The sequence below is a fragment of the Carassius gibelio genome, chromosome A19, assembly GCF_023724105.1.
Source record: "Carassius gibelio isolate Cgi1373 ecotype wild population from Czech Republic chromosome A19, carGib1.2-hapl.c, whole genome shotgun sequence".
In the NCBI taxonomy this organism is placed as follows: Eukaryota; Metazoa; Chordata; class Actinopteri; order Cypriniformes; family Cyprinidae; genus Carassius; species Carassius gibelio.
In genome coordinates this window covers 12003228-12017090 of record NC_068389.1, presented here as the reverse complement: position 1 = coordinate 12017090, position 13863 = coordinate 12003228, and the positions used below count along the sequence as shown (strand labels likewise).

General features: G+C 39.6%; 2 protein-coding genes across 2 annotated transcripts; both read left to right on the top strand.

Moving 5' to 3' along the window:
- The first annotated feature begins 210 nt into the window (after window positions 1-210).
- Window positions 211-8602, top strand: LOC127935498 (scinderin). Its single transcript, XM_052533417.1, has 16 exons — window positions 211-503; window positions 1960-2114; window positions 2602-2763; window positions 3947-4096; window positions 4316-4408; window positions 4509-4641; window positions 4726-4814; window positions 5328-5543; window positions 5782-5918; window positions 6015-6105; window positions 6653-6823; window positions 7068-7245; window positions 7347-7468; window positions 7641-7718; window positions 7894-7954; window positions 8192-8602. Exons 1-16 carry the CDS (start codon window positions 311-313, stop codon window positions 8359-8361), a joined length of 2199 nt encoding a protein of 732 aa, XP_052389377.1. The 5' UTR covers window positions 211-310; the 3' UTR covers window positions 8362-8602.
- A 2199-nt stretch (window positions 8603-10801) lies between these two features.
- On the top strand, window positions 10802-13324 carry LOC127935499 (ADP-ribosylation factor-like protein 4A). The gene is made up of 2 exons (XM_052533418.1): window positions 10802-10960; window positions 11558-13324. Exon 2 carries the CDS (start codon window positions 11696-11698, stop codon window positions 12299-12301), a length of 606 nt encoding a protein of 201 aa, XP_052389378.1. The 5' UTR covers window positions 10802-10960; window positions 11558-11695; the 3' UTR covers window positions 12302-13324.
- Window positions 13325-13863: the final 539 nt, after the last annotated feature.

Here is a 13863-nt window from a genome sequence, read left to right as displayed (position 1 = left end):
TACTATTACTTCTGTAGAGTTTCGGTACACCACTTCAGACAACACTTTCCGTTTCATTTTCATTATAGAGTCATTTAAGTTAATTAATATGCAGTAGGTAAATGCAATAAAAGAATACCACATGACTCAATATCGTTTTATGCTTCTCCCTCTCTCTATGCATGTTGAACTACTTCACCGTGTTCCTGAACACGCCCACTTAAAGTGTCAGTGGAGACATCTGCACACCACTGTTATTATTTCAGTGCTGTCAGACCACTGAAGTACACTGTCTGTCTCTCACCACATCTCCATCTGACCGCTCTCCAGCATGGGGTTTCAACACAAAGAGTTCGAGCAGGCTGGCCAGCACCCAGGTCTACAGATATGGAGAATTGAAAAGATGGAACTGGTCCCTGTGCCTGAAAACTTACACGGGAGCTTCTATATAGGTGATGCCTACCTGGTGCTCCACACGGTCAAACAAAATCACTATAGCTTCTTCGATCTGCATTACTGGCTGGGTAAGCAGTGGATTTCCTGTCATTTATAAAAGAGCTTAGGTCTTTTGAATCAACTTTTTTATGTTTTAAATACTCTTTTTATATATGTACTATGTATAATATTTTCTATTACTTAATATTACTTATGACTCTGTAGTTAAACAGTAAAGTGTCTAATCTCACTAGCTTGACTTATATAGTTCCTTAATGTTAAAGAGGGTATCAGTTAAATTGTCAAATTGTATTCATAAATTATTCCAGAACCGTGTGGTTATTTTAACGTTAGTTAAAAAAAACAAAAAACAAAAAAAAAAATCTCAGTCACTTAAAAGGTTGAGGAAAACTAAGGCAAATTGGCTGACAGGATACTCAGATGTGCGCATTGTAAACACGCCAGCAGATAATCTGAGTAAAGCAGAGTATATGGCCCTATAAAATGTTGTAAAGTTTGTTCTCAGAAGCGGGCACTGCATGGGTCACCTGAAATTAAGACTGAACTTTCACCTATATACATTCTGTATGAGCATGATTTTTGATCTGATACTTTGAACCTCAATGCTGCATAGGTCTGGATGAATACATCTCTTAAAATACTTTAAAATGTGATTTTAAAAATTATGAATAGTGCATTCCTAAAATATGGCTGGGTTGCTTTAAAAAGATGTCTCACGTCAATTTCAAAAACCAACTTCTGTGGTTAAGTTGCAAAAGAACAGAAAACATGAAACTCACGAAGATGAGAATTACCATGGTTTATGCATTTTTACTATTGTAGACTCTACAAGAAAAATATTAAAGTTATGTTAAAGTCACCAGTTTTCTAAAAAAAGATCACAGCAATTTAGAAGCCATTTAGTGGCCAGGAACCGTGTGCATTTAATACAGTTTCCTTCCTCGCTGAGAGAAAGCACTTTCTCTTCTCCATGTTTCAGAACTGTCAATATCACTAAGATGTTATGGCCTTGAGCGTATTTGTGGCCATACCCACACACACACACACACACACACACACACACACACACACACACACACACACACACACACACACACACAAACGTCTTCCATTATAAGTCATTAACCACTTCCAATACAGATGGATTCCTTGATGTTTCTGCCCATAGTGTCTTTTTTTGCCAAGTCATTTGCCCTAAAAAGCCTACTACAAAATGAGCAGATCGCGTAGAAGGAGCATTTTACCTCTGACAACATCTTTGGTCACAGGCAACAGCTGATATAGCAGGCTTTAAAGTTAAAAAATTTATGCTGGGTAAACAGAACAGACACTTTGGCTATCAGTCGTCATCAAGTGAGAAAACAAACAACTCTGTTTGGTTTGCAGATGCAATGTTCATGCATCTGATGAGCTGAAAGTGTACAAGAAAAAAAGAAAAAGAAAAACAATCACTTAATTATTAACCTGAATGAAAAAGGGTGAATAGGCCACAGAAGTAGGTGATCCTTTTTTATCTCTTTCTAGGTAAGGAGTGTACCCAGGATGAAAGTACAGCAGCAGCCATCTTTACCATTCAGATGGATGACTACCTGGGAGGAAGACCGGTCCAGTACCGTGAACTCCAAGGTTTTGAGTCCACCAACTTCACCAGCTACTTCAAAGGAGGGATCACATACAAGGTTTGAGATGAGATATAACCCTCTAAAACTACTCTCACAACACTTTTCTTTTAGTTTTTGTGATCCACTTAAAACAGCATGTTATTATTATTCACGTTATTTCGGGTTTGTCATAGGTAAAACATAAAGCTGCTGTTTAAACTGATGGAAAGATGCTGTTTTTGCAAACAGAGAAAAAAGTTCCTAAAGTTCACCGTGCAAATCTATAGGATTAGCCTTTTTGTTTACAATTTGGGTGAGGTAAAACCTGCTACTCTAATACATTCCCACTGTACATAGGACCTTATGTTTTTCAGAAACAGAAACTTAAATATGTGGTCTGAGGGGATGTTGTGTTACAGCATGTGTTTGGGAACATTCTCCTCTGTGTTGCAGTTGGCCTCAGAATGAAAATGACTCACGGGTTTATAAACTGGAAGGGTTTAAAGTTGGAAAAACAAGAAGAAAGATAGGGGGGAAAAATATTTATATTTTCCAACCTTCTCAGGCCGGAGGTGTGGCATCAGGGTTTCATCAAGTGGTCACCAATGATCTTAGTGCGCAGCGACTCTTCCACATCAAGGGCAGACGCACTGTCCGGGCCACAGAAGTGCCTCTCGCCTGGGCCAGTTTCAACAATGGCGACTGCTTCATAGTTGATCTGGGAGCGGTAAGATTTGCACAAAAACATACAAATGGCTGTGTTAAGTGTTTTTAAAAGAATATTTTACCTTAAAATGAAAATTCTGTCAACATCCATTCACCTTCATGTCACTCCAAATGGATGATTAGACATTTTTTTTGTATTTTATTTATTTTTTATACATTTTATGTGGAACATCCATGGAATTGTTTAGCAAAATATCTACACTGTACTTTTCCATATACAGCAAAAAATGGAAAACCGCAGCTTGTAAAGTACAAAAAGTGATCCACATCTATAACGACTTGTGCAATGTATTCCAAGTCTGCTGAAATCAATAGTTTGTGCAAAACATGTCTTTTTTTTTTTTTTTTTTTGCAAAGAAATCTCAAAATCACTGCAAAATACCAAATGATGACTGATTAATTAAGAAAGAGGGCAATCATCTTTGATTGCTAAATGACCAAATTCATATTTTTTATTTAATTTTGAGTAATACAAACCTTTTTTAACCCTTCAGACCTTTCACAGATAACACATAAAATAATAATAATAATAATAAAAAGTACAAATATAATAAAATAATTAAATAAGTATATTCTCAGTAAGGATAATCAAGATAGAATCCCATTAGAAATGCCATATTTTATACTTCATTTCCCATAAACAATAACTGGCTGGTTCACTTGTGCTGCGTGTATTTAATGTCCTCTTTGTATGCACTTTGGGTGGGTTTGATAATTGGATTGCTGTCGAATTACTTGACTGTCAACATACTGTGTCAAACTAATGTTATGGGAGCACAAGGGCTGAACCATGTCTCATGCCTAAAAACAGATGCATCTATTAAGCTTTCACCAGGCTCTTGCTGACCATTATAGGATAGTTTGAAGGAAGATTAATAATGAAAATGCCATTTGACAGCACACTTAGTGCTGTACTCTCTCACTTCTCCAAAGGAATTTACAGACCGCAGTTAAACAAACAGAACAGACAAATCCTGATTGATACCATTCCACAATGACAATATGCAAAAACAACTATATGGTACCTTTTTTTAAAGGTAAAGGTGACAAAGAAATCTTGTCACCAACAAAATTACCAGGAACAAAACAGAGGCCATTTTCTTCCTAGGAAGTCTGCTATTGTACTTCTAAGAAACATAAGCACACATTGCCAAGCAATCAATTAAACACATTTCTGAAACTAGGAGATCTACCAATGGTGTGGGTCTAAGTGCAACAAGTTTGAGCGCCTCAAAGCTGCACAGGTCTCCATTGGTATCCGAGACAATGAGAGGAACGGACGGGCCAAGCTGGTGGTTGTAGAGGAAGGACAAGAGCCTAAAGAGATGATAAAGGTATCAAATAAAAATGACCATCATCTTACGTAAAAAATAATTTGCATGCAACCCAATCTTATCCATCCAGAAGAACTTATTAAAGTTTATTTTTGCTGGTAGAGCTTATCTTTCAACCCTGATTATTTTAAAGTTAACTCAAAGTTTGCTTTAGGCAGTGCAACATCAGGTTTAGCTGGAAGGTTTGACATTTTTATACCTCGTCTTTGCACATCACAGGTTCTCGGTGAGAAGCCTGTCATCCCTGAAGGGGACGAAAATGAGGATGTGGTTGCAGACGTGTCAAACAGGAAAATGGCCAAACTTTACATGGTAAACAAGTCTATAAACTTCACCTACAGTATATGCAAATTCAATAGACACACGCACACAGTGGAAATGTAATATTATATAAATACAATGCACTTTACAGGTATCAGATGCAACAGGGGAAATGCAAGTTACGCTCGTGTCAGAGGAAAATCCGTTTAACCAGAGTGACCTGTTGTCTAAAGAATGCTTCATTCTGGACCATGGAAAAAGCAAAATTATCTTTGTGTGGAAAGGTATTAGTAAACTGAAGCCATTAAATGAAGGGGTTGTGTAACCGTCTTACTGAGATTCCTTGACCTTATTTTTTGTTGATCTAGGCCACGAAGCAAATCCAGATGAAAGGAAGGCGGCCATGAAAACAGCTGAGGGCTTCATTAAACAGATGGGATATCCTGCCAATACCCAGGTTCAGAAACATTAAATATGCATATATGTTTTGCTGCATTACAATTTACATTCACTTGAATGAGTGAATCACCACAGTTGGGTGTAGCTAAACTGTCAGAAACAAAATATGCAAAAAATTTACAAGAGCTTGTCTATGGAGCAGAGCACTAAAACGGACAACTTTGTACCTTATTTACCCCTAAATCAAGGGTGTCCAAACCTGTTCCTGGAGGGCCATTGTTCTGCAGAGCTTAGCTCCACACCTAAACCAGCAAAATTAAGGTCTTTATACTCAATAAAATCTTCTAGGCTAGTGTTTTGGAGCTGGTTGGAGATCAAATCTGCAAGATGTCAACCCTCCAGGAGCAAAATTGGACACCCGTACTCTAAAAGGTTCATAGTAGTAACTTAGGGTACATATTACTAATATTATTTGCAACAACTATAAGCTGTTGCATGCCTAAAGGTAAAATGTTTGCATAAGGAAAATGTATAGTATTTTTTCACCCAGGTCTTTTCACCCTGTACACAGATCCAGGTTCTTCCGGAGGGTGGAGAGACGCCCATTTTTAAGCAGTTCTTTAAAAGCTGGAAAGAAAAGGACCAGGCTGAGGGTCTAGGCAGAGTCTTTGTCACTGAGCGGATCGCCAGGATTAAACAAGAACAGTTTGATGCCTCCAAGCTGCACAAGTCTCATGGAATGGCTGCTCAGTTCAACATGGTTGACAATGGCACTGGAAAAACACAGGTCACAATTTGCATACAAGAGATCAGAGATTGTATAAGTTCAATTTTGCTGGCATTTAGCATAGGTGCAGATGAGCATCTTTCTTCCAAAATGATAAAATTCTGATAAGCTGCTGAACGACTTTTGCTCTCTAAAGGCGTTTACCGTTGTTCGGGGAAAAAGTGTAATTTTATCTGTCGCCGTGCAGATTTTGCAACAGGTTCAAGGTAGTCACGCAGCATCTGCTCTTGTTTCATAGATTTGGAGGGTGGAGTGTGGTAATACCACAGGTGATACCAAGGTTCCTGTTGACCCAGAGACATACGGCCAGTTCTATGGAGGAGACTGCTATATCATTTTATATACCTACACCAAGGGAGAAATCATTTACACCTGGTGAGCCTCAAAGAAGCAGATAGTTTCCAAAGGGGAAGTCAAATCATACACAAAAAGAGTCAAATATGGCTTATCGCTCTATGCTTTCACCCTCAGGCAAGGTTCCAGCAGCACAATAGATGAACTGACAGCTTCAGCCTTTCTCACTGTTGAACTGGACCGTTCGCTGGGAGGAAGAGCTGTTCAGGTGAGTGCGATTTGAATTTTATCTTTAGACCGTATTTTCCGGACTATAAGTCGCACTTTTTTCCATAGTTTGGCTGGTCTTGCGACTTATAGTCAGGTGTGACTTATTTATCAAAATTAATTTGACATGAACCAAAAGAAATAAACTAAGAGACATGAACCAGGAGAAAACATTACCGTCTCCAGCCACGAGAGGGCGCTCTATGCTGCTCAGTGCTACTGTAGCCTACACTGAAGACATAGAGCGCCCTCTTGCGCCTGTAGATGGTAATGTTTTCTCTTGGTTCTTGGTTCTAAATAAATGCGACTTATAGTCCAGTGCGACTTATATATGTTTTTTTCCTCATCATAATGTATTTTTGGACTGATTTGACTTATACTCAGGTGCGACTTATAGTCCGAAAAATACAGTACTAATTTACTGAATGTAACTGGGTTTGGACTACGGACTAGATAAGGAGTGTGCTCGGAAACCCTGATTGAAAATCTAGAAGAAAACATAACTAGACTCTTATTTTAATAGTTCCGTCCGTTTCATGTCCTTTCAGGTGCGAGTGACTCAAGGAAAGGAACCACCTCATTTGCTGAGTCTCTTCAAAGACAAGCCTCTGATCGTGTATAAGAACGGGACTTCTAGAAAGGGAGGACAGGCACCAGCACCTCCAACACGCCTCTTTCAAGTTCGCAAGAACCTGGGCACCATTACACGGATTCATGAGGCGAGTAGTAGTAGCTGGTCCTAATTGGTTTAGTTTGTTGATGAGCTAGACTACCATGTAGTAGAGCTGAGGACGACTACCTAAGTCATTCTGGTTAGCACTGGCAGATCACTTAGACCAAGATAGTGGAGATCTGCTTAATTTTCCAACACAGCGTTTAGCATCTTTGGTTAGGCTGACCTATTTTGAAGTGTCACTTCAGATTAGATATGTCCTTAGAGAGTGCTGGTTTGTGGTCTAACAGGTAGATGCTAAAGCAACAAGTTTGAACAGCAATGATGCCTACCTGCTGAAGTTACCTGAAGGGGATGGGTATTTGTGGAAAGGGAAGGGGGCCAGTGATGAAGAGGAACGAGGGGCAAAGTACATGAGTGAGAAGCTGGACTGCAAAATCAAGCCAATTACTGAAGGAAAAGAGCCAGGTATGGGCAATGTGTTGTGCAATACTCAATTCATACTCTTCATACTTCATTCTCACACACTGGTAACTTTACATACTTGTTGCTCATTTTCCCATTTGAAGAGGACTTCTGGAATGCTCTGGGTGGAAAGATGGCATATCAGAAGTCTGAGATGTTGGAGAGCAAATCTATGACACATCCTCCCCGCCTGTTCGCCTGCTCCAACAAAACTGGAAAGTTCATTGTGAGTATCCCAGACCTGATAAAAGAAAGCCAAAGTCCAGTTCAGTTTCACATTGGGCTTTTGCTTTCGAACACGTCAAACACGACTTGGCTTCCTGTGCTAACTGCTCAGAAACTGCTACATACAGGCAGACTGTTGTTTGGACTCTAAACATTCATTTTTACCACTGTAGATTGAAGAAGTGCCTGGCGAGTTTAACCAAGATGACCTGGCAGAGGATGATGTCATGTTACTGGATGTCTGGGATCAAGTAAGAGAGCTATCTCTCTTTATGTCTTCCTCCGGGAATATCCTGAAGATTCAAAGGACAGCAGTTATCACTGATTAGATTTCTGACTATCTTTATTCAAGTTTTTAAAGATATCTCCTGTCTTTCATGGATTAGCATTCACTACGTGCCACTGATCCTTGTTTTCATCTCTCAGGTGTTTGTGTGGATTGGAAAGGATGCCAATGAGGTGGAGAGGACCGAGTCAGTAAAATCAGGTGTGATGCTTTAGGCACACATTCCTTAAAACATTTTCTGCATAATCTGAATACAACCTGAAACCACTTAATACATCAACAGCATACTTGAAAAACCACATTATTCTCACATCCAACAGCAAAGGATACATTTTATGCATAACAATATGTAAAATACGTCTTTTTTAATCATGTCCTCTCTGTTGTAATCTATTATAGTCATTCAGCTTTTTTGAATATGCATTTGTACCTTTGCAGCAAAGACTTACATTGAGACAGACCCATCAGGACGGGACAAGGGGACATCTGTTGTGGTGGTAAAGCAGGGACATGAGCCCCCCACCTTCACCGGCTGGTTCCTGGGGTGGGACACCTCTCGATGGGACAGTGACCTCATGACAAGAGCAGTGCAATCACTGATGCTTTAGTGAAATCCTGAAACCCTTTAAGTCAAAAGGCTTGACTGGAATGATAAAACTGAAAGTTGTTTATTAGTCTATTCCATAATAAAAGCATACAAATATGGCATCATGTCCAACATGTAAAGTTACCCAATATACATCAGATCTTAAAGTTGTGTATTTCAGATTTATATTTCTGCTCTGGATTCCTGTATGCATGATCGGAATTCAACAATAAAAGAATCAATTAACTTTTTCAAAAATGTCTTGTTTCAGTCAATGCAGTACACAAGAGCCCCCTAGAGACGAATAAAATGTACTACAACACGAGTAATACAAAATAAACGTTCAAGAAGTGATTTTGTGGTTTTGCTGACCACCAGGACACACAAAATACTAGAAATACTATGATTAAGTGTTGGTATTAGAAGATAACACTATATTACTAAACTTCATGTACATAGTGGTACATGGGTGAATTCGTGGCCTAGTGGTTAGAGAGTTTGACTCCTAACCCTAGGGTTGTGGGTTTGAGTCTTGGGCCGGCAATACCATGACTTAGGTGTCCTTGAATAAGGCATTGAACCCCCAACTACTCCCTGGACACCACAGCATAAATGGCTGTTCACAGTTTGTGTGTGTGGACTTTGGATGGGTTAAATGCAGAGAATTCTGGGTATGAGTTACATCACTTTCACTTTTTACATCCAGGTACTACAATGGCACATGTCATACACAAGCACACTGATTATAATTTAAGAAATGCACATTTCAGGGTTAAAATTCATGAAACCCAATGAGCTGCTTGTAAATATTTACTTCATTTGCATGCAAATTGTAAGTATTTGATCCTAGAAGGAAACAATATTGTAACATTATTTTAAAACCAGCCTGCACATTACTGATGGGGATTTTCACTATTAATTAATCAATCAGCATTGGAACAATGGTTAAATATGCAATGATAATGTATTGTACATGGACAATGAACAGCTAAATAGTGTCAAGTGCATGAAACGCTTGTAATTAAAGTCATTAAAGAAGGCGAGAATCGTATTATTTTACCATGCTAGTGAGAACATCTCATAGAGTACCATTGTTTGTATATTAGGCTAATCATAACCCGACCTCTACCCCTTAAACTAACCCTCACCTGCACATTTATTATATTTAAAGACTAACATCATCTTGAACATTTATGAGCATTTTTAACTTGTGGGGTCCCAGGCTCAATAGATGGTGTTCAACAGGTTTTCACATAGTGAGGACAGAGTATTTCCACACTTGTACACAAAAGATTGCTCTGTAAATGTCAGATTCACATTCTAGCCCCCCAACACTCCCTGCTGTAGCAGCTGTGACCAGGAATGATACTTTCAATAACTTTCAATACCACAAGATGGCACACAAGTGAAACAAAACGTTTAACGCACAAAATCCATCATTGGAAATTCATAATCCTTCATACAAACTATACGTTTCACATATTGAGTGCTTTTTAATCTATAAAATGCTATATGTTTAAATTTTTAAAACAGGAAAATTGTTACCACAAAAGGCTTTTTAAGTGATAGACTAATGTATACTGAATTGACTATAGTTTATTATGAAGATCAAACGAACGATTGTTTGAAGACAGGCAATCGTGCAGTCAAGTGTATTGAGTTAGATCTCCGGTGGATGAATAGAAGTGACTGACAGCACGTCTATCACGCGCTGATTCTGTTTTGATAGCACGTCTAATTGTTCTGACACCTCCTTTCTTTTGATAGTGCTGGGTCACTTATGTTTATTCCCATTTACCTATACGTTTTCCTTCAAGATCACATTTTCTTGACTTCTTTTAAAGTTAATATTCAGCGGCACGCAAATAAATTATGCTAAATCCATTGAATTTGAAAATAGTTACCAATCATGTGTGTTCTGTATTTTCTCTCTTTAACAATCTTATAGCCTACTCGGAACCAGTGATGTCACCAAGACAACTAACAACCCAACATGTTATATTTGAAAACATTTATCGCCAGTTATTTGACCGCACCATTTCCCTTAAATGTCCTAACAGTTGTTACATTTGCCGCTTGCTTGCAACTGCTGTGTTCACAAAAGCTTTGCGTTCAAATATTTAAACTCAAATCAATATCTAGTGTCTAATTATTTACTTATGTGGCAAGTAGCCGTGTAATAAGCGGGACACTGTACATATTATGTATACCTTACACAATGCATTGAACAAATCCTGCACAACCATCCTTTAGTTAAATAACTGAAATACTGATAACCTAGTAACGCTCACCTGTAAGCGCGTCTCTAAAAGTTTAAACGCCTAGCTACAGGAACAGGTGATGAAGGGGCGTGTCCAAAAAAAGACGACAGGCTTGACTTTTCTCCAATCAAACTCCAAGGAAAATAACACGCGCTGACTGAATTGAGCCAATCAGGGCGTTGTCCCACACAGTGGGCGGAGACATCCCTGCTAGAATGAAGTGGAAGCGGCCGGCTGTCGAGTCAGTGAACAGGCGCTGTTTTAGGGAGAGGATACACTTGTCTGCTCAGCTGATCTGAATAGCAACAATATTTTGGAAATCATCATCTAACGAGTAACGCAAGGGTCGCACTAAATAAGGTGGGTGCCGAACGAGATTTTATTTCTATATGCGTGTGCTTGCAAAGCTTAAATTGTAGAAAGATAACTGTTTAGAGTACCTTGCTAATTAATCTTTTGCGTCCTGAAGCCCGTTAAAAATTTTTAGTGCACAAATAATAAAGAATATAATTTTGAATCACTTGTTGGGAGAAAATGATGAAAAAATTAATGTATTTATGTATGGAGATGAGCCCCTCCTTGAGCGCTTTTACAGATGGCCATAGAGATCTGCGACAGACTCGGGTGTTCACCGTTTACACAGGCCAGGTTGTGCTTTTTTCTCTGCAACTGGCAACTACCGTTGAACAATAAAATGGCAAGAATAGATTGACAGGAGCCTTTGCGCCTGAGGATTTTTACCGATGCGTAATTCTGGTACCCCTGTGGCGCTACATGTGCAAATGGGCTTCCTGCTGTTTCATCCTTCATTCACCATCACTGGGACTGAATGACACCCAGCTAGGCTGAATCCATGTGCCTTTTAGAATGACAAAGTGAGAGCTGTAAAAGTGTGTGTGTGTCGTGGTGCTCCACTGCTGGCCTCATTGCATCATCTCCTTTTTCATTTGGTTTCAGGTTATAGCAGCAGCAGCTTCTCAGGGGAACGAGAGAAGCCTTGTGAATATTTGGTGAAGCATCGGCAGTAGCAGCGGCGACACTTGGTCTCTTGAGTCTCCGCGTTCACTTTCATCCTCATCAGGGTGGCGGAACAAGATGGGGAATGGATTATCAGAGCCCCATGCCCTCTTTCCCTGCCTGCCGTCCTTTCAGGCCCTGCACATTGTTATTCTCGGGTTGGACTGTGCCGGTAAGACTACCGTATTGTACCGGCTACGCTTTAATGAGTTTGTGAACACCGTTCCCACCAAGGGCTTCAACACGGAGAAGATCAAGGTGACTTTCAGTGGGAAAAGCCGGACTGCATCTTTTAATTTCTGGGATGTAGGAGGTCAGGAAAAGCTCAGGCCTTTGTGGCGCTCCTATACGCGGTGCGCCGATGGCCTTGTGTTCGTAGTGGACTCAGTAGATGCCGAGCGCATGGAGGAGGCCAAGACGGAGTTGCATAAGATCACACGGCTACAGGAGAACCAGGGGGTGCCCGTGTTGGTGGTGGCTAACAAGCAGGACCTACGCAGTGCGTTGCCATTAGGTGAGGTTGAACAGATGTTGGCACTGAACGAGCTCGGCTCTCATACACCATGGCACCTCCAACCGGCCTGTGCCATCATTGGAGAAGGTCTACAAGAAGGCCTGGAGCGTCTCCACTCCATGATCATCAAGCGGAGAAAGATGATGAGGCAGCAGAAGAGAAAAAGATGACTGTTTGGTGATGGGATGTGAGCTGGATGTGGTTGTAGGCCTCTATGATGGCTCTGCTGGTGACGTGCCATGGGCCATTGTGGCTCCTGACTTCTTGGAATTATTGTTTCAGGGGCTGAGTTCTATCAGTCAGATAGTTCTGGAGAAATAGAGTTCAGAGAACACAAGAGGACAATATTGATTTACCACATTGGTTGTTGGATTGTAGCAACAGTGGGACGATGACATGGAACATTTACATCAATACGTGTTACACAGTGTCAACAGGTCTAGTGGTACATTGAGTTCTCATGAAGGACAACACTTGCGTCTGCAGTGTTACACATATCCTAGTGTCCTAGCATTCATGTAAAGTCTTGAAATAGAGGGATTGATTACCAAAGCTGCCACTGACATCATGAAAAATCCAATGTGAACATTCAGGTGATGTGTTTTCCTACATTGGTTTTATCCAGAATGGCCAACCGTCATTTTCCCTGGGTGTTTGTTGTCCCGGTGGTCAGGGGAACCAGAATAAGCTTTATGGATCACTTGTTTGGGAACGCACAAATATTTAAATCAGATTGGAGTCATGGAGAAGGGTATTTGGTCGACCACTAAAGTAGTTCAACAGGTGAATGTGGTGATTGTCAAGATATGTAAGAGATTAAAGGTGTACTATCCTTCTCGACTTGTTGGTGCAGTAGTAGCTTCTCCCAAGTTTGAGGATTACTGGTGTCATTTCTAGCTAAAACCACATTGTGTGCTTCCCTGAACGACAAGAGATGTTTAAATGCACTTTAGCAATTCCCTTTTCTAATCTATGAACTTACAGCATCTGATTTTTTTGTAAAGAGTTTATCATACTACAAAAAAAGAAGTAATGTATTGCTTCGAATGAAGCATTTTGTTTGTTTTGTTTTATATCCATTTCCACATTCAAATGTGTCAGTTTGTCACTCAGTGCTTGTGTCCTGGGCGTGTTCATATTTATGTTTCTGAATTTGTACATTTTGAATAAATCCACAACTAAACTGAAGATAATAGGTTTTGAGTCCTACTTATTATCTGTTGCATGATAACTCATGCTTATTATCAATGTTTATGTACTAACAATGTCTCTGATTGCATTTTAAGTCTGATAATCGTTTGATGCACTTTGAAGCTGAGTCACCGAAGTTGTTCCTTTATAGAGTCATTATGACATGAAAAAGAGGTAACATGACATGAACGTCCGGTTTTAGGCATAGGACCGAACAGGATGTACTTTGTACTTAGTCTGACGTCAAACACCTATATAAATGTTGAGGGTGGTGCAAGACAGCAATTGTTACATCTCCATATTCATTGTAAAAGCTTAATTTAATCTGTGCATTGTGTTGTTTGAGTGTTTCTATTTAATTATGTATTTCGGAGTCATCCATGTTAAAGGGTAAAGTGCTCATTTCTTTGTATGGATTTATTTAAAAAATATATATTTTTTATGAATTTCCAGTTAATGCAATTCATACAATGATTTTCTATTTCTGAATTGTCAGAAATGTCAGGATACAACTTATTTTGATATCAAAATGAAGAACAAA

Bases quoted from the DNA above. Each gene is read 5' to 3' on its own strand.
- LOC127935498 (XM_052533417.1), top strand. From the start codon at position 311: ATGGGGTTTCAACACAAAGAGTTCGAGCAGGCTGGCCAGCACCCAGGT. The intron at 504-1,959 runs GTAAGCAGTGGA...ATCTCTTTCTAG, and splicing joins CGATCTGCATTACTGGCTGG to GTAAGGAGTGTACCCAGGAT. The intron at 4,097-4,315 runs GTATCAAATAAA...TGCACATCACAG, and splicing joins AGCCTAAAGAGATGATAAAG to GTTCTCGGTGAGAAGCCTGT.
- LOC127935499 (XM_052533418.1), top strand. From the start codon at position 11,696: ATGGGGAATGGATTATCAGAGCCCCATGCCCTCTTTCCCTGCCTGCCG.